The sequence below is a fragment of the Scomber japonicus genome, chromosome 15 (genome assembly GCF_027409825.1).
Source record: "Scomber japonicus isolate fScoJap1 chromosome 15, fScoJap1.pri, whole genome shotgun sequence".
NCBI classification, from domain to species: Eukaryota; Metazoa; Chordata; class Actinopteri; order Scombriformes; family Scombridae; genus Scomber; species Scomber japonicus.
The window spans coordinates 7817507-7839834 of record NC_070592.1 but is presented as its reverse complement, the minus strand read 5'-3'; the positions used below and the strand labels follow the sequence as shown (position 1 = coordinate 7839834).

At 29.5% G+C, this 22328-nt stretch overlaps 1 protein-coding gene across 1 annotated transcript in view; it reads left to right on the top strand.

Annotated features, from left to right (window-relative positions):
- The window catches only part of bmp8a (bone morphogenetic protein 8a), a 59135-nt gene that overhangs the window by 34884 nt on the left and 1923 nt on the right, over window positions 1–22328 (top strand). The window contains exons 2-5 of the mRNA XM_053334392.1: window positions 18635–18827; window positions 20565–20713; window positions 20832–21011; window positions 21348–21427. Of these exons, the coding sequence (XP_053190367.1) occupies window positions 18635–18827; window positions 20565–20713; window positions 20832–21011; window positions 21348–21427 (602 nt within the window). The remainder of the gene's footprint in view (window positions 1–18634; window positions 18828–20564; window positions 20714–20831; window positions 21012–21347; window positions 21428–22328) is intronic.

Genomic DNA, 22328 nt, shown 5'->3' with positions numbered 1-22328 from the left:
TAAAAAATAAGGAAGGAAGGAAGTAAAAAAGGAAGTAAGTAAAAAAGGAAGTAAGTAAAAAAGGAAGTAAAAAAGGAAGTAAGTAAAAAAGGAAGTAAAAAAGGAAGGGAAGTAAAAAAGGAAGTAAAAAAGGAAGTAAGGAAGTAAAAAAGGAAGTAAAAAAGGAAGTAAAAAATAAGGAAGGAAGGAAGTAAAAAAGGAAGTAAAAAAGGAAGTAAGGAAGGAAAAAGGAAGTAAAAAAGGAAGTAAAAAATAAGGAAGGAAGGAAGTAAAAAAGGAAGTAAGTAAAAAAGGAAGTAAGTAAAAAAGGAAGTAAAAAAGGAAGTAAGTAAAAAAGGAAGTAAAAAAGGAAGGGAAGTAAAAAAGGAAGTAAAAAAGGAAGTAAAGAAGTAAAAAGAAGTAAAAAAGGAAGTAAAAAATAAGGAAGGAAGGAAGTAAAAAAGGAAGTAAGTAAAAAAGGAAGTAAGTAAAAAAGGAAGTAAAAAAGGAAGTAAGTAAAAAAGGAAGTAAAAAAGGAAGGGAAGTAAAAAGAAGTAAAAAAGGAAGTAAAAAAGGAAGTAAGTAAAAAAGTAAGTAAAAAAGGAAGGGAAGTAAAAAGAAGTAAAAAAGGAAGTAAAAAAGGAAGCAAAAAAGGAAGTAAAATAGGAAGTAAGGAAGTAAAAAAGGAAGTAAGGAAGTAAAAAAGGAAGTAAAAAAGGAAGTAAGGAAGTAAAAAAGGAAGTAAGGAAGTAAAAAAGGAAGTAAAAAAGGAAGTAAGGAAGTAAAAAAGGAAGTAAGGAAGTAAAAAAGGAAGTAGAAAAGGAAGTAAGGAAGTAAAAAAGGAAGTAAGGAAGTAAAAAAGGAAGTAAAAAAGGAAGTAAAAAATAAGGAAGGAAGGAAGTAAAAAAGGAAGTAAAAAATAAGGAAGTAAAAAAGGAAGTAAGGAAGTAAAAAGAAGTAAAAAAGGAAGTAAAAAATAAGGAAGGAAGGAAGTAAAAAAGGAAGTAAGTAAAAAAGGAAGTAAAAAAGGAACTAAAAAGGAATCAGATTACAAGTAATCGGATTGCTTTTCAAAAGTAATCTAATTACTTGTAATCCGATTACTTTTCTGAAAGTAATCTAAGTACTTGTAATCTGATTACTTTTTCAAAAGTAACCTGATTACTAGTAATCTGATTACTTTTTCTAAAATAATCAGATTACACTCCCAACACTTGCTCTGGTTGATTTTTTTTTTCTTGGGGGGGGGGGAGGGGGGGGCAAAATATACTTAAAAAAAAAAGAAAAAAGAAAGTAAGAAAGTAATTTCAAGTAATCGGATTGCTTTTCAAAAGTAATCTAATTACTTGTAATCCGATTACTTTTCTGAAAGTAATCTAAGTACTTGTAATCTGATTACTTTTTCAAAAGTAATCTAATTACAAGTAATCTTCTTTAAATAAGTAATCACATTACAAGTAATCAGATTACTTTTTCGAATGTAATCTGATTACTTGTAATGTGATTACTTTATTAGTAATCTGATTACTCTCCCAGTAAAAAAGTAAAAATTACTACGTAAAAAAGTTATGAAGTAAGAAAGTAAAGGAAGTAGGCAAGGCAAGGCAAGGCAATTTTATTTATATAGCGCATTTCATACACAATGGCAACTCAATGTGCTTTACATAAAACAGAAATACATGTAATTTGAAAAACATTAAAACATACATAAAAACAAAGTAAGGGGAGTAAAAAGAAGTAAAAAAGGAAGTAAAAAAGGAAGTAAAAAAGGAAGTAAAAAAGGAAGTAAGGAAGTAAAAAGAAGTAAAAAAGGAAGTAAAAAATAAGGAAGGAAGGAAGTAAAAAAGGAAGTAAGTAAAAAAGGAAGTAAAAAAGGAAGGGAAGTAAAAAGAAGTAAAAAAGGAAGTAAAAAAGGAAGCAAAAAAGGAAGTAAAAAAGGAAGTAAGGAAGTAAAAAAGGAAGTAAAAAAGGAAGTAAGGAAGTAAAAAAGGAAGTAAGGAAGTAAAAAAGGAAGTAAGGAAGTAAAAAGAAGTAAAAAAGGAAGTAAAAAATAAGGAAGGAAGGAAGTAAAAAAGGAAGTAAGTAAAAAAGGAAGTAAGTAAAAAAGGAAGTAAAAAATAAGGAAGGAAGGAAGTAAAAAAGGAAGTAAGTAAAAAAGGAAGTAAAAAAGGAAGGGAAGTAAAAAGAAGTAAAAAAGGAAGTAAAAAAGGAAGTAAAAAAGGAAGTAAGGAAGTAAAAAGTAAAAAGGGAAATAAGAAAGTAAAAAATAAGGAAGGAAGGAAGTAAAAAAGGAAGTAAGTAAAAAAGGAAGTAAAAAAGTAATCAGATTACTTTTTCGAATGTAATCTGATTACTTGTAATGTGATTACTTTATTAGTAATCTGATTACTCTCCCAGTAAAAAAGTAAAAATTACTACGTAAAAAAGTTATGAAGTAAGAAAGTAAAGGAAGTAGGCAAGGCAAGGCAAGGCAATTTTATTTATATAGCGCATTTCATACACAATGGCAACTCAATGTGCTTTACATAAAACAGAAATACATGTAATTTGAGAAACATTAAAACATACATAAAAACAAAGTAAGGGAAGTAAAAAGAAGTAAAAAAGGAAGTAAAAAAGGAAGTAAAAAAGGAAGTAAAAAGAAGTAAAAAAGGAAGTAAAAAATAAGGAAGGAAGGAAGTAAAAAAGGAAGTAAGTAAAAAAGGAAGTAAAAAAGGAAGGGAAGTAAAAAGAAGTAAAAAAGGAAGTAAAAAAGGAAGCAAAAAAGGAAGTAAAAAAGGAAGTAAGGAAGTAAAAAAGGAAGTAAGGAAGTAAAAAAGGAAGTAAAAAAGGAAGTAAGGAAGTAAAAAAGGAAGTAAAAAAGGAAGTAAGGAAGTAAAAAAGGAAGTAAAAAGGAAGTAAGGAAGTAAAAAAGGAAGTAAAAAAGGAAGTAAGGAAGTAAAAAGAAGTAAAAAAGGAAGCAAAAAATAAGGAAGGAAGGAAGTAAAAAAGGAAGTAAAAAATAAGGAAGTAAAAAAGGAAGTAAGGAAGGAAAAAGGAAGTAAAAAAGGAAGTAAAAAATAAGGAAGTAAAAAAGGAAGTAAGGAAGTAAAAAAGGAAGTAAGGAAGTAAAAAAGGAAGTAAGGAAGTAAAAAGAAGTAAAAAAGGAAGTAAAAAATAAGGAAGGAAGGAAGTAAAAAAGGAAGTAAGTAAAAAAGGAAGTAAAAAAGGAACTAAAAGGAATCAGATTACAAGTAATCGGATTGCTTTTCAAAAGTAATCTAATTACTTGTAATCCGATTACTTTTCTGAAAGTAATCTAAGTACTTGTAATCTGATTACTTTTTCAAAAGTAACCTGATTACTAGTAATCTGATTACTTTTTCTAAAATAATCAGATTATACTCCCAACACTTGCTCTGGTTGATTTTTTTTTTCTTGGGGGGGGGGGGGGGGGGGCAAAATATACTTAAAAAAAAAAAGAAAAAAGAAAGTAAGAAAGTAATTTCAAGTAATCGGATTGCTTTTCAAAAGTAATCTAATTACTTGTAATCCGATTACTTTTCTGAAAGTAATCTAAGTACTTGTAATCTGATTACTTTTTCAAAAGTAATCTAATTACAAGTAATCTTATTTAAATAAGTAATCACATTACAAGTAATCAGATTACTTTTTCGAATGTAATCTGATTACTTGTAATGTGATTACTTTATTAGTAATCTGATTACTCTCCCAGTAAAAAAGTAAAAATTACTACGTAAAAAAGTTATGAAGTAAGAAAGTAAAGGAAGTAGGCAAGGCAAGGCAAGGCAATTTTATTTATATAGCGCATTTCATACACAATGGCAACTCAATGTGCTTTACATAAAACAGAAATACATGTAATTTGAAAAACATTAAAACATACATAAAAACAAAGTAAGGGGAGTAAAAAGAAGTAAAAAAGGAAGTAAAAAAGGAAGTAAAAAAGGAAGTAAAAAAGGAAGTAAGGAAGTAAAAAGAAGTAAAAAAGGAAGTAAAAAATAAGGAAGGAAGGAAGTAAAAAAGGAAGTAAGTAAAAAAGGAAGTAAAAAAGGAAGGGAAGTAAAAAGAAGTAAAAAAGGAAGTAAAAAAGGAAGCAAAAAAGGAAGTAAAAAAGGAAGTAAGGAAGTAAAAAAAAGTAAAAAGGGAAATAAGAAAGTAAAAAATAAGGAAGGAAGGAAGTAAAAAAGGAAGTAAGTAAAAAAGGAAGTAAAAAAGGAAGGGAAGTAAAAAGAAGTAAAAAAGGAACTAAAAAGGAAGTAAAAAAGTAAAACAGGAAGGGAAGTAAAAAAAATGAAGTAAGGAAGTAAAAAAGGAAGTAAGGAAGTAAAAAAGTAAAAACTAAGGAAGTACAAAGGGAAGTAAAACAGTAAAAAATGAAGTAAGGAAGTAAAAAAGGAAGGGGAGTAAAAAAAGGAATTAAAAAAGTAAAAAGGGAAATAAGAAAGTAAAAAATAAGGAAGGAAGGAAGTAAAGATTGAAGTAAGGTAGTAAAAAAGGAAGGGAAGTAAAAAGAAGTAAAAAAGGAAGTAAATAAGGAAGCAAAAAAGGAAGTAAAAAAGGAAGTAAGGAAGTAAAAAGAAGTAAAAAAGGAAGTAAAAAATAAGGAAGGAAGGAAGTAAAAAAGGAAGTAAGTAAAAAAGGAAGTAAAAAAGGAAGGGAAGTAAAAAGAAGTAAAAAAGGAAGTAAAAAAGGAAGCAAAAAAGGAAGTAAAAAAGGAAGTAAGGAAGTAAAAAAGGAAGTAAGGAAGTAAAAAAGAAAGTAAAAAAGGAAGTAAGGAAGTAAAAAAGGAAGTAAGGAAGTAAAAAGAAGTAAAAAAGGAAGTAAAAAATAAGGAAGGAAGGAAGTAAAAAAGGAAGTAAAAAATAAGGAAGTAAAAAAGGAAGTAAAAAAGGAAGTAAGGAAGGAAAAAGGAAGTAAAAAAGGAAGTAAGGAAGTAAAAAAGGAAGTAAGGAAGTAAAAAGAAGTAAAAAAGGAAGTAAAAAATAAGGAAGGAAGGAAGTAAAAAAGGAAGGAAGTAAAAAAGGAAGTAAAAAAGGAAGGGAAGTAAAAAGAAGTAAAAAAGGAAGTAAAAAAGGAAGCAAAAAAGGAAGTAAAAAAGGAAGTAAGGAAGTAAAAAAAAGTAAAAAGGGAAATAAGAAAGTAAAAAATAAGGAAGGAAGGAAGTAAAAAAGGAAGGAAGTAAAAAAGGAAGTAAAAAAGGAAGGGAAGTAAAAAGAAGTAAAAAAGGAACTAAAAAGGAAGTAAAAAAGTAAAACAGGAAGGGAAGTAAAAAAAATGAAGTAAGGAAGTAAAAAAGGAAGTAAGGAAGTAAAAAAGTAAAAACTAAGGAAGTACAAAGGGAAGTAAAACAGTAAAAAATGAAGTAAGGAAGTAAAAAAGGAAGGGGAGTAAAAAAAGGAATTAAAAAAGTAAAAAGGGAAATAAGAAAGTAAAAAATAAGGAAGGAAGGAAGTAAAGATTGAAGTAAAGTAAAAAAGGAAGTAAAAAAGGAAGCAAAAAAGGAAGTAAAAAAGGAAGTAAGGAAGTAAAAAGAAGTAAAAAAGGAAGCAAAAAAGGAAGTAAAAAAGGAAGTAAGGAAGTAAAAAGAAGTAAAAAAGGAAGTAAAAAAGGAAGCAAAAAAGGAAGTAAAAAAGGAAGTAAGGAAGTAAAAAGAAGTGAAAAAGTAAAAATTGAAGTAAGGTAGTAAAAAAGGAAGGGAAGTAAAAAGAAGTAAAAAAGGAAGTAAAAAAGGAAGCAAAAAAGGAAGTAAAAAAGGAAGTAAGGAAGTAAAAAAAGTAAAAAGGGAAATAAGAAAGTAAAAAATAAGGAAGGAAGGAAGTAAAAAAGGAAGTAAGTAAAAAAGGAAGTAAAAAAGGAAGGGAAGTAAAAAGAAGTAAAAAAGGAACTAAAAAGGAAGTAAAAAAGTAAAACAGGAAGGGAAGTAAAAAAAAAGGAAGTAAGGAAGTAAAAAAGGAAGTAAGGAAGTAAAAAAGTAAAAACTAAGGAAGTAAAAAGGGAAGTAAAACAGTAAAAAATGAAGTAAGGAAGTAAAAAAGGAAGGGGAGTAAAAAAAGGAATTAAAAAAGTAAAAAGGGAAATAAGAAAGTAAAAAATAAGGAAGGAAGGAAGTAAAGATTGAAGTAAAGTAAAAAAGGAAGTAAAAAAGGAAGCAAAAAAGGAAGTAAAAAAGGAAGTAAGGAAGTAAAAAGAAGTAAAAAAGGAAGTAAAAAATAAGGAAGGAAGGAAGTAAAAAAGGAAGTAAGTAAAAAAGGAAGTAAGTAAAAAAGGAAGTAAGTAAAAAAGGAAGTAAGTAAAAAAGGGAGTAAGTAAAAAAGGAAGTAAAAAAGGAAGGGAAGTAAAAAGAAGTAAAAAAGGAAGTAAAAAAGGAAGCAAAAAAGGAAGTAAGGAAGTAAAAAAGGAAGTAAGGAAGTAAAAAGAAGTAAAAAAGGAAGTAAAAAATAAGGAAGGAAGGAAGTAAAAAAGGAAGTAAAAAAGGAAGGGAAGTAAAAAAAAAGTAAAAAATAAGTAAAAAATGAAAAAGAAAGGGAAGTAAAAAGAAGTAAAAAAGGAACTAAAAAGGAAGTAAAAAAGTAAAAAATAAGGAAGTAAAAAGGGAAGTAAAACAGTAAAAAAATGAAGTAAGGAAGTAAAAAAGGAAGGGTAGTAAAAAAGGAATTAAAAAAGTAAAAAAGGAAGTAAGGAAGTAAAAAAAGTAAAAAGGGAAATAAGAAAGTAAAAAATAAGGAAGGAAGGAAGTAAAAAAGTAAAATTATACTTTTTCAAAAGTAATCTGATTACTTGTAATCAAACAAATGAAAAAGAAAGGGAAGTAAAAAAGGAAGGGAAGTAAAAATAAGTAAAAAAGGAACTAAAAAGGAAGTAAAAAAGTAAAACAGGAAGGGAAGTAAAAAAAGGAAGTAAGGAAGTAAAAAAGTAAAAACTAAGGCAGTAAAAAGGGAAGTAAAACAGTAAAAAATGAAGTAAGGAAGTAAAAAAGGAAGGGGAGTAAAAAAAGGAATTAAAAAAGTAAAAAAGGAAGTAAGGAAGTAAAAAAAGTAAAAAGGGAAATAAGAAAGTAAAAAATAAGGAAGGAAGGAAGTAAAGATTGAAGTAAGGTAGTAAAAAAGGAAGGGAAGTAAAAAGAAGTAAAAAAGGAAGTAAAAAAGGAAGCAAAAAAGGAAGTAAGGAAGTAAAAAAAGTAAAAAGGGAAATAAGAAAGTAAAAAATAAGGAAGGAAGGAAGTAAAAAAGGAAGTAAGTAAAAAAGGAAGTAAAAAAGGAACTAAAAAGGAAGTAAAAAAGTAAAACAGGAAGGGAAGTAAAAAAAAGGAAGTAAGGAAGTAAAAAAGGAAGTAAGGAAGTAAAAAAGTAAAAAATAAGGAAGTAAAAAGGGAAGTAAAACAGTAAAAAAATGAAGTAAGGAAGTAAAAAAGGAAGGGGAGTAAAAAAGGAATTAAAAAAGTAAAAAAGGAAGTAAGGAAGTAAAAAAAGTAAAAAGGGAAATAAGAAAGTAAAAAATAAGGAAGGAAGGAAGTAAAAAAGTAAAATTATACTTTTTCAAAAGTAATCTGATTACTTGTAATCAAACAAATGAAAAAGAAAGGGAAGTAAAAAAGGAAGGGAAGTAAAAATAAGTAAAAAAGGAACTAAAAAGGAAGTAAAAAAAGTAAAACAGGAAGGGAAGTAAAAAAAGGAAGTAAGGAAGTAAAAAAGTAAAAACTAAGGAAGTAAAAAGGGAAGTAAAACAGTAAAAAATGAAGTAAGGAAGTAAAAAAGGAAGGGGAGTAAAAAAAGGAATTAAAAAAGTAAAAAAGGAAGTAAGGAAGTAAAAAAAGTAAAAAGGGAAATAAGAAAGTAAAAAATAAGGAAGGAAGGAAGTAAAGATTGAAGTAAGGTAGTAAAAAAGGAAGGGAAGTAAAAAGAAGTAAAAAAGGAAGTAAAAAAGGAAGCAAAAAAGGAAGTAAGGAAGTAAAAAAGGAAGTAAGGAAGTAAAAAGAAGTAAAAAAGGAAGTAAAAAATAAGGAAGGAAGGAAGTAAAAAAGGAAGTAAAAAAGGAAGGGAAGTAAAAAAAAAGTAAAAAATAAGTAAAAAATGAAAAAGAAAGGGAAGTAAAAAGAAGTAAAAAAGGAACTAAAAAGGAAGTAAAAAAGTAAAAAATAAGGAAGTAAAAAGGGAAGTAAAACAGTAAAAAAATGAAGTAAGGAAGTAAAAAAGGAAGGGTAGTAAAAAAGGAATTAAAAAAGTAAAAAAGGAAGTAAGGAAGTAAAAAAAGTAAAAAGGGAAATAAGAAAGTAAAAAATAAGGAAGGAAGGAAGTAAAAAAGTAAAATTATACTTTTTCAAAAGTAATCTGATTACTTGTAATCAAACAAATGAAAAAGAAAGGGAAGTAAAAAAGGAAGGGAAGTAAAAATAAGTAAAAAAGGAACTAAAAAGGAAGTAAAAAAGTAAAACAGGAAGGGAAGTAAAAAAAGGAAGTAAGGAAGTAAAAAAGTAAAAACTAAGGCAGTAAAAAGGGAAGTAAAACAGTAAAAAATGAAGTAAGGAAGTAAAAAAGGAAGGGGAGTAAAAAAAGGAATTAAAAAAGTAAAAAAGGAAGTAAGGAAGTAAAAAAAGTAAAAAGGGAAATAAGAAAGTAAAAAATAAGGAAGGAAGGAAGTAAAGATTGAAGTAAGGTAGTAAAAAAGGAAGGGAAGTAAAAAGAAGTAAAAAAGGAAGTAAAAAAGGAAGCAAAAAAGGAAGTAAGGAAGTAAAAAAAGTAAAAAGGGAAATAAGAAAGTAAAAAATAAGGAAGGAAGGAAGTAAAAAAGGAAGTAAGTAAAAAAGTAAGTAAAAAAGGAACTAAAAAGGAAGTAAAAAAGTAAAACAGGAAGGGAAGTAAAAAAAAGGAAGTAAGGAAGTAAAAAAGGAAGTAAGGAAGTAAAAAAGTAAAAAATAAGGAAGTAAAAAGGGAAGTAAAACAGTAAAAAAATGAAGTAAGGAAGTAAAAAAGGAAGGGGAGTAAAAAAGGAATTAAAAAAGTAAAAAAGGAAGTAAGGAAGTAAAAAAAGTAAAAAGGGAAATAAGAAAGTAAAAAATAAGGAAGGAAGGAAGTAAAAAAGTAAAATTATACTTTTTCAAAAGTAATCTGATTACTTGTAATCAAACAAATGAAAAAGAAAGGGAAGTAAAAAAGGAAGGGAAGTAAAAATAAGTAAAAAAGGAACTAAAAAGGAAGTAAAAAAGTAAAACAGGAAGGGAAGTAAAAAAAGGAAGTAAGGAAGTAAAAAAGTAAAAACTAAGGAAGTAAAAAGGGAAGTAAAACAGTAAAAAATGAAGTAAGGAAGTAAAAAAGGAAGGGGAGTAAAAAAAGGAATTAAAAAAGTAAAAAAGGAAGTAAGGAAGTAAAAAAAGTAAAAAGGGAAATAAGAAAGTAAAAAATAAGGAAGGAAGGAAGTAAAAAAGGAAGTAAGTAAAAAAGGAAGTAAAAAAGGAAGGGAAGTAAAAAGAAGTAAAAAAGGAACTAAAAAGGAAGTAAAAAAGTAAAACAGGAAGGGAAGTAAAAAAAATGAAGTAAGGAAGTAAAAAAGGAAGTAAGGAAGTAAAAAAGTAAAAACTAAGGAAGTACAAAGGAAAGTAAAACAGTAAAAAATGAAGTAAGGAAGTAAAAAAGGAAGGGGAGTAAAAAAAGGAATTAAAAAAGTAAAAAGGGAAATAAGAAAGTAAAAAATAAGGAAGGAAGGAAGTAAATATTGAAGTAAGGTAGTAAAAAAGGAAGGGAAGTAAAAAGAAGTAAAAAAGGAAGTAAATAAGGAAGCAAAAAAGGAAGTAAAAAAGGAAGTAAGGAAGTAAAAAGAAGTAAAAAAGGAAGTAAAAAATAAGGAAGGAAGGAAGTAAAAAAGGAAGTAAGTAAAAAAGGAAGTAAAAAAAGAAGTAAAAAAGGAAGTAAGTAAAAAAGGAAGTAAAAAAGGAAGGGAAGTAAAAAGAAGTAAAAAAGGAAGTAAAAAAGGAAGCAAAAAAGGAAGTAAAAAAGGAAGTAAGGAAGTAAAAAAGGAAGTAAGGAAGTAAAAAGAAGTGAAAAAGGAGAAAAATAGAAAGACATAAATAAAAAGATTGCAGCATAAAATAATAATCAGCTTTAAAATCATTAAAAGGAAGTAAAGAAGTAAAAAAGGAAGTTAGGAAGTAAAAAAGGGAGTAAAAAAGGAAGGGAAGTAAAAAAAGTTAAAAAGTAAAAATTGAAGTAAGGTAGTAAAAAAGGAAGGGAAGTAAAAAGAAGTAAAAAAGGAAGTAAAAAAGGAAGCAAAAAAGGAAGTAAAAAAGGAAGTAAGGAAGTAAAAAAAGTAAAAAGGGAAATAAGAAAGTAAAAAATAAGGAAGGAAGGAAGTAAAAAAGGAAGTAAGTAAAAAAGGAAGTAAGTAAAAAAGGAAGTAAAAAAGGAAGGGAAGTAAAAAGAAGTAAAAAAGGAACTAAAAAGGAAGTAAAAAAGTAAAACAGGAAGGGAAGTAAAAAAAATGAAGTAAGGAAGTAAAAAAGGAAGTAAGGAAGTAAAAAAGTAAAAACTAAGGAAGTAAAAAGGGAAGTAAAACAGTAAAAAATGAAGTAAGGAAGTAAAAAAGGAAGGGGAGTAAAAAAAGGAATTAAAAAAGTAAAAAGGGAAATAAGAAAGTAAAAAATAAGGAAGGAAGGAAGTAAAAAAGGAAGTAAGTAAAAAAGGAAGTAAAAAAGGAAGGGAAGTAAAAATAAGTAAAAAAGGAACTAAAAAGGAAGTAAAAAAGTAAAACAGGAAGGGAAGTAAAAAAAAGGAAGTAAGGAAGTAAAAAAGGAAGTAAGGAAGTAAAAAAGTAAAAACTAAGGAAGTAAAAAGGGAAGTAAAACAGTAAAAAATGAAGTAAGGAAGTAAAAAAGGAAGGGGAGTAAAAAAAGGAATTAAAAAAGTAAAAAGGGAAATAAGAAAGTAAAAAATAAGGAAGGAAAGAAGTAAAGATTGAAGTAAAGTAAAAAAGGAAGTAAAAAAGGAAGTAAGGAAGTAAAAAGAAGTAAAAAAGGAAGTAAAAAATAAGGAAGGAAGGAAGTAAAAAAGGAAGTAAGTAAAAAAGGAAGTAAGTAAAAAAGGAAGTAAAAAAGGAAGTAAAAAAGGAAGTAAAAAATAAGGAAGGAAGGAAGTAAAAAAGGAAGGGAAGTAAAAAAAAAAGTAAAACATAAGTAAAAAATGAAAAAGAAAGGGAAGTAAAAAGAAGTAAAAAAGGAACTAAAAAGGAAGTAAAAAAGTAAAAAATAAGGAAGTAAAAAGGGAAGTAAAACAGTAAAAAAATGAAGTAAGGAAGTAAAAAAGGAAGGGGAGTAAAAAAGGAATTAAAAAAGTAAAAAAGGAAGTAAGGAAAAAAAAAGTAAAAAGGGAAATAAGAAAGTAAAAAATAAGGAAGGAAGGAAGTAAAAAAGTAAAATTATACTTTTTCAAAAGTAATCTGATTACTTGTAATCAAACAAATGAAAAAGAAAGGGAAGTAAAAAAGGAAGGGAAGTAAAAATAAGTAAAAAAGGAACTAAAAAGGAAGTGAAAAAGTAAAACAGGAAGGGAAGTAAAAAAAGGAAGTAAGGAAGTAAAAAAGTAAAAACTAAGGAAGTAAAAAGGGAAGTAAAACAGTAAAAAATGAAGTAAGGAAGTAAAAAAGGAAGGGGAGTAAAAAAAGGAATTAAAAAAGTAAAAAAGGAAGTAAGGAAGTAAAAAAAGTAAAAAGGGAAATAAGAAAGTAAAAAATAAGGAAGGAAGGAAGTAAAGATTGAAGTAAGGTAGTAAAAAAGGAAGGGAAGTAAAAAGAAGTAAAAAAGGAAGTAAAAAAGGAAGCAAAAAAGGAAGTAAAAAAGGAAGTAAGGAAGTAAAAAAAGTAAAAAGGGAAATAAGAAAGTAAAAAATAAGGAAGGAAGGAAGTAAAAAAGGAAGTAAGTAAAAAAGGAAGTAAAAAAGGAACTAAAAAGGAAGTAAAAAAGTAAAACAGGAAGGGAAGTAAAAAAAAGGAAGTAAGGAAGTAAAAAAGGAAGTAAGGAAGTAAAAAAGTAAAAAATAAGGACGTAAAAAGGGAAGTAAAACAGTAAAAAAATGAAGTAAGGAAGTAAAAAAGGAAGGGGAGTAAAAAAGGAATTAAAAAAGTAAAAAAGGAAGTAAGGAAGTAAAAAAAGTAAAAAGGGAAATAAGAAAGTAAAAAATAAGGAAGGAAGGAAGTAAAAAAGTAAAATTATACTTTTTCAAAAGTAATCTGATTACTTGTAATCAAACAAATGAAAAAGAAAGGGAAGTAAAAAAGGAAGGGAAGTAAAAATAAGTAAAAAAGGAACTAAAAAGGAAGTAAAAAAGTAAAACAGGAAGGGAAGTAAAAAAAGGAAGTAAGGAAGTAAAAAAGTAAAAACTAAGGAAGTAAAAAGGGAAGTAAAACAGTAAAAAATGAAGTAAGGAAGTAAAAAAGGAAGGGGAGTAAAAAAAGGAATTAAAAAAGTAAAAAAGGAAGTAAGGAAGTAAAAAAAGTAAAAAGGGAAATAAGAAAGTAAAAAATAAGGAAGGAAGGAAGTAAAGATTGAAGTAAGGTAGTAAAAAAGGAAGGGAAGTAAAAAGAAGTAAAAAAGGAAGTAAAAAAGGAAGCAAAAAAGGAAGTAAGGAAGTAAAAAAAGTAAAAAGGGAAATAAGAAAGTAAAAAATAAGGAAGGAAGGAAGTAAAAAAGGAAGTAAGTAAAAAAGTAAGTAAAAAAGGAACTAAAAAGGAAGTAAAAAAGTAAAACAGGAAGGGAAGTAAAAAAAAGGAAGTAAGGAAGTAAAAAAGGAAGTAAGGAAGTAAAAAAGTAAAAAATAAGGAAGTAAAAAGGGAAGTAAAACAGTAAAAAAATGAAGTAAGGAAGTAAAAAAGGAAGGGAAGTAAAAATAAGTAAAAAAGGAACTAAAAAGGAAGTAAAAAAGTAAAACAGGAAGGGAAGTAAAAAAAAGGAAGTAAGGAAGTAAAAAAGGAAGTAAGGAAGTAAAAAAGTAAAAAATAAGGAAGTAAAAAGGGAAGTAAAACAGTAAAAAAATGAAGTAAGGAAGTAAAAAAGGAAGGGGAGTAAAAAAGGAATTAAAAAAGTAAAAAAGGAAGTAAGGAAGTAAAAAAAGTAAAAAGGGAAATAAGAAAGTAAAAAATAAGGAAGGAAGGAAGTAAAAAAGTAAAATTATACTTTTTCAAAAGTAATCTGATTACTTGTAATCAAACAAATGAAAAAGAAAGGGAAGTAAAAAAGGAAGGGAAGTAAAAATAAGTAAAAAAGGAACTAAAAAGGAAGTAAAAAAAGTAAAACAGGAAGGGAAGTAAAAAAAGGAAGTAAGGAAGTAAAAAAGTAAAAACTAAGGAAGTAAAAAGGGAAGTAAAACAGTAAAAAATGAAGTAAGGAAGTAAAAAAGGAAGGGGAGTAAAAAAAGGAATTAAAAAAGTAAAAAAGGAAGTAAGGAAGTAAAAAAAGTAAAAAGGGAAATAAGAAAGTAAAAAATAAGGAAGGAAGGAAGTAAAGATTGAAGTAAGGTAGTAAAAAAGGAAGGGAAGTAAAAAGAAGTAAAAAAGGAAGTAAAAAAGGAAGCAAAAAAGGAAGTAAGGAAGTAAAAAAGGAAGTAAGGAAGTAAAAAGAAGTAAAAAAGGAAGTAAAAAATAAGGAAGGAAGGAAGTAAAAAAGGAAGTAAAAAAGGAAGGGAAGTAAAAAAAAAGTAAAAAATAAGTAAAAAATGAAAAAGAAAGGGAAGTAAAAAGAAGTAAAAAAGGAACTAAAAAGGAAGTAAAAAAGTAAAAAATAAGGAAGTAAAAAGGGAAGTAAAACAGTAAAAAAATGAAGTAAGGAAGTAAAAAAGGAAGGGTAGTAAAAAAGGAATTAAAAAAGTAAAAAAGGAAGTAAGGAAGTAAAAAAAGTAAAAAGGGAAATAAGAAAGTAAAAAATAAGGAAGGAAGGAAGTAAAAAAGTAAAATTATACTTTTTCAAAAGTAATCTGATTACTTGTAATCAAACAAATGAAAAAGAAAGGGAAGTAAAAAAGGAAGGGAAGTAAAAATAAGTAAAAAAGGAACTAAAAAGGAAGTAAAAAAGTAAAACAGGAAGGGAAGTAAAAAAAGGAAGTAAGGAAGTAAAAAAGTAAAAACTAAGGCAGTAAAAAGGGAAGTAAAACAGTAAAAAATGAAGTAAGGAAGTAAAAAAGGAAGGGGAGTAAAAAAAGGAATTAAAAAAGTAAAAAAGGAAGTAAGGAAGTAAAAAAAGTAAAAAGGGAAATAAGAAAGTAAAAAATAAGGAAGGAAGGAAGTAAAGATTGAAGTAAGGTAGTAAAAAAGGAAGGGAAGTAAAAAGAAGTAAAAAAGGAAGTAAAAAAGGAAGCAAAAAAGGAAGTAAGGAAGTAAAAAAAGTAAAAAGGGAAATAAGAAAGTAAAAAATAAGGAAGGAAGGAAGTAAAAAAGGAAGTAAGTAAAAAAGTAAGTAAAAAAGGAACTAAAAAGGAAGTAAAAAAGTAAAACAGGAAGGGAAGTAAAAAAAAGGAAGTAAGGAAGTAAAAAAGGAAGTAAGGAAGTAAAAAAGTAAAAAATAAGGAAGTAAAAAGGGAAGTAAAACAGTAAAAAAATGAAGTAAGGAAGTAAAAAAGGAAGGGGAGTAAAAAAGGAATTAAAAAAGTAAAAAAGGAAGTAAGGAAGTAAAAAAAGTAAAAAGGGAAATAAGAAAGTAAAAAATAAGGAAGGAAGGAAGTAAAAAAGTAAAATTATACTTTTTCAAAAGTAATCTGATTACTTGTAATCAAACAAATGAAAAAGAAAGGGAAGTAAAAAAGGAAGGGAAGTAAAAATAAGTAAAAAAGGAACTAAAAAGGAAGTAAAAAAGTAAAACAGGAAGGGAAGTAAAAAAAGGAAGTAAGGAAGTAAAAAAGTAAAAACTAAGGAAGTAAAAAGGGAAGTAAAACAGTAAAAAATGAAGTAAGGAAGTAAAAAAGGAAGGGGAGTAAAAAAAGGAATTAAAAAAGTAAAAAAGGAAGTAAGGAAGTAAAAAAAGTAAAAAGGGAAATAAGAAAGTAAAAAATAAGGAAGGAAGGAAGTAAAAAAGGAAGTAAGTAAAAAAGGAAGTAAAAAAGGAAGGGAAGTAAAAAGAAGTAAAAAAGGAACTAAAAAGGAAGTAAAAAAGTAAAACAGGAAGGGAAGTAAAAAAAATGAAGTAAGGAAGTAAAAAAGGAAGTAAGGAAGTAAAAAAGTAAAAACTAAGGAAGTACAAAGGAAAGTAAAACAGTAAAAAATGAAGTAAGGAAGTAAAAAAGGAAGGGGAGTAAAAAAAGGAATTAAAAAAGTAAAAAGGGAAATAAGAAAGTAAAAAATAAGGAAGGAAGGAAGTAAATATTGAAGTAAGGTAGTAAAAAAGGAAGGGAAGTAAAAAGAAGTAAAAAAGGAAGTAAATAAGGAAGCAAAAAAGGAAGTAAAAAAGGAAGTAAGGAAGTAAAAAGAAGTAAAAAAGGAAGTAAAAAATAAGGAAGGAAGGAAGTAAAAAAGGAAGTAAGTAAAAAAGGAAGTAAAAAAAGAAGTAAAAAAGGAAGTAAGTAAAAAAGGAAGTAAAAAAGGAAGGGAAGTAAAAAGAAGTAAAAAAGGAAGTAAAAAAGGAAGCAAAAAAGGAAGTAAAAAAGGAAGTAAGGAAGTAAAAAAGGAAGTAAGGAAGTAAAAAAGGAAGTAAGGAAGTAAAAAGAAGTGAAAAAGGAGAAAAATAGAAAGACATAAATAAAAAGATTGCAGCATAAAATAATAATCAGCTTTAAAATCATTAAAAGGAAGTAAAGAAGTAAAAAAGGAAGTTAGGAAGTAAAAAAGGGAGTAAAAAAGGAAGGGAAGTAAAAAAAGTTAAAAAGTAAAAATTGAAGTAAGGTAGTAAAAAAGGAAGGGAAGTAAAAAGAAGTAAAAAAGGAAGTAAAAAAGGAAGCAAAAAAGGAAGTAAAAAAGGAAGTAAGGAAGTAAAAAAAGTAAAAAGGGAAATAAGAAAGTAAAAAATAAGGAAGGAAGGAAGTAAAAAAGGAAGTAAGTAAAAAAGGAAGTAAGTAAAAAAGGAAGTAAAAAAGGAAGGGAAGTAAAAAGAAGTAAAAAAGGAACTAAAAAGGAAGTAAAAAAGTAAAACAGGAAGGGAAGTAAAAAAAATGAAGTAAGGAAGTAAAAAAGGAAGTAAGGAAGTAAAAAAGTAAAAACTAAGGAAGTAAAAAGGGAAGTAAAACAGTAAAAAATGAAGTAAGGAAGTAAAAAAGGAAGGGGAGTAAAAAAAGGAATTAAAAAAGTAAAAAGGGAAATAAGAAAGTAAAAAATAAGGAAGGAAGGAAGTAAAAAAGGAAGTAAGTAAAAAAGGAAGTAAAAAAGGAAGGGAAGTAAAAATAAGTAAAAAAGGAACTAAAAAGGAAGTAAAAAAGTAAAACAGGAAGGGAAGTAAAAAAAAGGAAGTAAGGAAGTAAAAAAGGAAGTAAGGAAGTAAAAAAGTAAAAACTAAGGAAGTAAAAAGGGAAGTAAAACAGTAAAAAATGAAGTAAGGAAGTAAAAAAGGAAGGGGAGTAAAAAAAGGAATTAAAAAAGTAAAAAGGGAAATAAGAAAGTAAAAAATAAGGAAGGAAAGAAGTAAAGATTGAAGTAAAGTAAAAAAGGAAGTAAAAAAGGAAGTAAGGAAGTAAAAAGAAGTAAAAAAGGAAGTAAAAAATAAGGAAGGAAGGAAGTAAAAAAGGAAGTAAGTAAAAAAGGAAGTAAGTAAAAAAGGAAGTAAAAAAGGAAGTAAAAAAGGAAGTAAAAAATAAGGAAGGAAGGAAGTAAAAAAGGAAGGGAAGTAAAAAAAAAAGTAAAACATAAGTAAAAAATGAAAAAGAAAGGGAAGTAAAAAGAAGTAAAAAAGGAACTAAAAAGGAAGTAAAAAAGTAAAAAATAAGGAAGTAAAAAGGGAAGTAAAACAGTAAAAAAATGAAGTAAGGAAGTAAAAAAGGAAGGGGAGTAAAAAAGGAATTAAAAAAGTAAAAAAGGAAGTAAGGAAAAAAAAAGTAAAAAGGGAAATAAGAAAGTAAAAAATAAGGAAGGAAGGAAGTAAAAAAGTAAAATTATACTTTTTCAAAAGTAATCTGATTACTTGTAATCAAACAAATGAAAAAGAAAGGGAAGTAAAAAAGGAAGGGAAGTAAAAATAAGTAAAAAAGGAACTAAAAAGGAAGTGAAAAAGTAAAACAGGAAGGGAAGTAAAAAAAGGAAGTAAGGAAGTAAAAAAGTAAAAACTAAGGAAGTAAAAAGGGAAGTAAAACAGTAAAAAATGAAGTAAGGAAGTAAAAAAGGAAGGGGAGTAAAAAAAGGAATTAAAAAAGTAAAAAAGGAAGTAAGGAAGTAAAAAAAGTAAAAAGGGAAATAAGAAAGTAAAAAATAAGGAAGGAAGGAAGTAAAGATTGAAGTAAGGTAGTAAAAAAGGAAGGGAAGTAAAAAGAAGTAAAAAAGGAAGTAAAAAAGGAAGCAAAAAAGGAAGTAAAAAAGGAAGTAAGGAAGTAAAAAAAGTAAAAAGGGAAATAAGAAAGTAAAAAATAAGGAAGGAAGGAAGTAAAAAAGGAAGTAAGTAAAAAAGGAAGTAAAAAAGGAACTAAAAAGGAAGTAAAAAAGTAAAACAGGAAGGGAAGTAAAAAAAAGGAAGTAAGGAAGTAAAAAAGGAAGTAAGGAAGTAAAAAAGTAAAAAATAAGGACGTAAAAAGGGAAGTAAAACAGTAAAAAAATGAAGTAAGGAAGTAAAAAAGGAAGGGGAGTAAAAAAGGAATTAAAAAAGTAAAAAAGGAAGTAAGGAAGTAAAAAAAGTAAAAAGGGAAATAAGAAAGTAAAAAATAAGGAAGGAAGGAAGTAAAAAAGTAAAATTATACTTTTTCAAAAGTAATCTGATTACTTGTAATCAAACAAATGAAAAAGAAAGGGAAGTAAAAAAGGAAGGGAAGTAAAAATAAGTAAAAAAGGAACTAAAAAGGAAGTAAAAAAGTAAAACAGGAAGGGAAGTAAAAAAAGGAAGTAAGGAAGTAAAAAAGTAAAAACTAAGGAAGTAAAAAGGGAAGTAAAACAGTAAAAAATGAAGTAAGGAAGTAAAAAAGGAAGGGGAGTAAAAAAAGGAATTAAAAAAGGAAGTAAGGAAGTAAAAAAAGTAAAAAGGGAAATAAGAAAGTAAAAAATAAGGAAGGAAGGAAGTAAAAAAGGAAGTAAGTAAAAAAGGAAGTAAAAAAGGAAGGGAAGTAAAAATAAGTAAAAAAGGAACTAAAAAGGAAGTAAAAAAGTAAAACAGGAAGGGAAGTAAAAAAAAGAAGTAAGGAAGTAAAAAAGGAAGTAAGGAAGTAAAAAATAAGGAAGTAAAAAGGGAAGTAAAACAGTAAAAAATGAAGTAAGGAAGTAAAAAAGGAAGGGAAGTAAAAAAGGAATTAGTAAGTAAGGAAGTAAAAAAAGTAAAAAGGGAAATAAGAAAGTAAAAAATAAGGAAGGAAGGAAGTAAAAAAGGAAGTAAGGAAGTAAAAAAGTAAAATTATACTTTTTCAAAAGTAATCTGATTACTTGTAATTAGACTTGTAATCAGATTACTAACCATTCGCCTTTATTATTGCTTTCTAACAAAGATTGAAGTTGTTTGTGGATATTTTGTCTGATATATTTTTTGATATGTCTGTTTCTTACTGCACTCTTACTGCAGTGGAGCAAGAGCGTGACCTCCTGCAGCCTCGTCCATACTGGAAGGAGTTTCGTTTCGACCTGACTCCTCTCCCTCAGGGTGAGACGGTGACGGCAGCAGAGTTTCGTATCTATAAGACCCTGACGATGGGCCAGAGGGCCAATCGCACGCTGCACATCTCCGTCTACGAGATCCAACGAGACAACAGGCACAGGTTCATTAGTTCAGTTGCTTCCTCTGATGCTATTTTTAGTTTTCTGTGCTTTTCTTTATTGTAAAGGAAACAAAGCAGACTGCATCTGTTTTCTTTCTTATTTTAACTCTATAAACAGTGCATATTCTTGTTTTACTTTTAAGCTGTGCCCACACACTCATCTGTATCTACAAATTCAAAGGTTCAGAAACTATAAACTAACTCACAGAAAACCTGCAAAACTATTTGACAAGCAAAACTCAAAATTTTCCCCATTTCTTTCTTCCATAAGGGAAAATTTAAGGAGTTACTTAAATTCGTCGTCCTCCCGGGTCAAATTGACCCCATTTCTTTTGGCTGTTCCTTCTTCCCTTCCTCCCTCTTTCTTTATTTTTTCCATTGTTCTTCCCCTCTTCCCTCTGTCTTGGCTCCCTCCTCCTTCCATACTTCTTTCCCCACTTCCTTCCATCCTTCCTTGCTTCCTTCCTCTTTTCCTGCCTCCCTCCTAACTCCTTTCCTTCCTTCCTCCCTCCCTCCCTCCGTTATCTCCTTACTTCCTTCCTCCCTCCTTCCTTCCTTCCTTCCTTCCTTCCTTCCTTCCTTCCTCCTGTCCTTCCTTGACACGAGGACAACAGGAGGGTTAATATAATGACTGTTAGCTTAGCCTGGAAACAAATAGCCTGTCTAAAGGAAACAACACTTACCAGCAGTAAGCTCACTACTATAATTAAGGAAGTCATTACTCCCAGCCAGGAAATAGTCAGTACAAAAGTACAAAATCACAAATGCACTCCAGGTTTTGTACAGATAAAAACAAGAGTACACGAGATATAACATGCTAACGAGTTAACGAGCTATAACATGCTAACGAGCTATCGAGATATAACATGCTAACGAGATATAACATGCTAACGAGATATAACAAGCTAATTGGTGAGCTTTAGAGATGCTGGTAGATGGATAGTTTGTTATCTTAAGACAGAACTAGTTTGTCTGTTTCGCCCTTCCTCCAATTCTTATGCTAAACTACATTAAAAGTCTCCTCCTGCCTCCGTCTTCATATTTGACCTCACAGTTGCCTCATCTAACTCTTGGCAAGAAAATGTCATCTGAAGAAACACATTCCAGTTCAAGCCTTCTTTTGTACATTAATGACTTTAAAGCTGCAGTTGGTAAGTCTTCTAAAACTTAGTAACTTTTTATCATATTTGCTAAGACTATCACTATGTAACGACAGTATTACATGAAACTAGTAATCTGTAAAAAAAAAAAAAAAAAAAAAAAACAGGCTCATTTAGCCCCATCTACTGCTCCTACTGCAAATTGCCAGAATCCACCGCGGGCGGACAAAAAGAACCAATCAGAGCCAGGATTGTGTCTGATGGAGTGTCTGACAGCTGTCAATCACTGCTCACGCACACAGCCCCCTACATCCTCAGCTCGGTCAAGCTCATATCTCCGAGAGTGGCTTCAGGAGCGTAGAGAAAGTGATGGCGCAACAACAGCCACACGCATGTCAGTGGGACTTTGGAGGCAGGGCAGGAGTGCAGCGGAGAGGGAGGGGGAGGGATCTGAAAGTTGTACTTCTTAAAATTTGATGCTAAGTCCTCTCTCTCCTCAAAGTTACCAACTGCAGCTTTAATGTTCTCGTCCATTTCTGGATAAAAGTCCAAAACTTACATTACATATTATTTACATCAGTAATATAATCTAATAATTAAAGATCATGATCTGTATTATCTGTGTCTTCCCCCTCAGAGAGCCAGAGCTGGTGCTGCTGGACATGCAGTCTGTGCCTGCAGGACAGGAGGGCTGGCTAGCCTTCGACGTCACCTCGGCCTCCAACCACTGGCTCCTTCACCCCCGCAGCAACATGGGCATCCGTCTCTATGTGGAGACTGAGGAGGGTGGGTGGGATCATAATCCTTAATGTATCACTTAGATGATAAAAAGTTGACTCATGAAAACAGGATGAGAAGTTGTGTTAATGTCATTTTCACAGCTGATGAGTGTTTTCCTTTTCAGACCGCTCCCTGTCTGCAGGCTGGATCGGGTTGGTGGGTCGCAGGGGTCCTCGCTCCAAACAGCCCTTCATGGTGACCTTCTTCAGGGAGAGCCAGATCCCATGTCGGCCACCCCGCGCTGTCAAACCACATCCCCGCAAGAAGAAACCCAAATATGACCTCCCAGTCCCGAGCATTCACAGTGAGGTTCCAGTCACTCAGTGGGAGTTTATTTCTTTAATGTGACTTCGACACACTCAGATATTAAGGTTTTGGGCTTAAAGATTAAATTATCTGGTAGATTTTATCATTTATTAAATGTCCTCAAGAGTATGTCTCAGTGGGAATTACCAGGTTATCTTTAAAATCAATAGTATAAAGAAATTACACTGTGATTTTAATATGAATGAAATTGACAGGACCTTGCTGTGATGTCACTCTTTCTTCTATCATTTCATCAGTTTATTCTCACTAAATACACGTCAGATTATCCATCAGTCACTTTGAGCTCAATCAGTGTTTGTTCTTCTCTGTTCAGATCGGAGTCCCGCTAACACTGGAGGTCAGCCGTGTAAAAAACACGAGCTCTACGTCAGCTTCAGTGACCTGGGATGGAAGGTCAGCTCTGAATTTAAGTTTTTCCACTTCATTGCTCGCCTTTATTCTAAGATTACTGATTGTACTCTTACATTTATCGTAAAGATAAAGGAGTGGTATCGATCTTCTCAACATTTCTGTCATAAAAGAATTCATTCAAAATTAAAAGCAATGATGTCGACCACATCATTGGTTTGAAAGAAAAAGTAAGAAAAAAGAAGAAGGAAGGAGGAAAGGAAAGGAGGGAGGACAGACGGAAGGGAGGAAGGTAGGAAGGAAGGAGGGAAGGAAAGAAGGAAGGAGGGAGGACAGATGGAAGGTAGGAAGGACAGAGGAAAGAAGGAAGGGAGGAAGGAAGGTAGGAAGGAAGGAAGGAAGGAGGGAAGGAAAGAAAGAGGGAGGACAGACGGAAGGGAGGAAGGACAGAGGAAAGAAGGAAGGTAGGAAGGAAGGAAGGAGGGAAGGAAGGAAAGAAGGAAGGAGGGAGGACAGACAGAAGGAAGGAAGGACAGAGGAAAGATGGACGGTAGGAAGGAAGGAGGGAAGGAAATAAGGAGGGAGAGAAGGAAGGAAGGACAGAAGGAAGGAAGACAGGGGGGTGGAAGAAGGGAAGGAAAGAAGGAGGAAGGAAGGGAGGAGGGGCAGGAAGAAAGAACAGCAAGAAGAAGAAGATGTAGAAAGAAAGAAAGAAAAATTAGAGGAAGAAGAAGAAAGAAGATGATTAGGGAAGAGGAAAGAAAGAAAGAGGAAGAAAGAAAGAAAGAAAGAAAGAAAGAAAGAAAGAAAGAGAGAAAGAAAGAAAGAAAGGAAGGAAGGAAGGACAGAAGACGGGGAGACAGGGGGATGGGAGAAGGGAAGGAAAGGAGGAAGGAAGGGAGGAGGGTCAGGAAGAAAGAACAAGAAGAAAAAGATGATGTGGAAA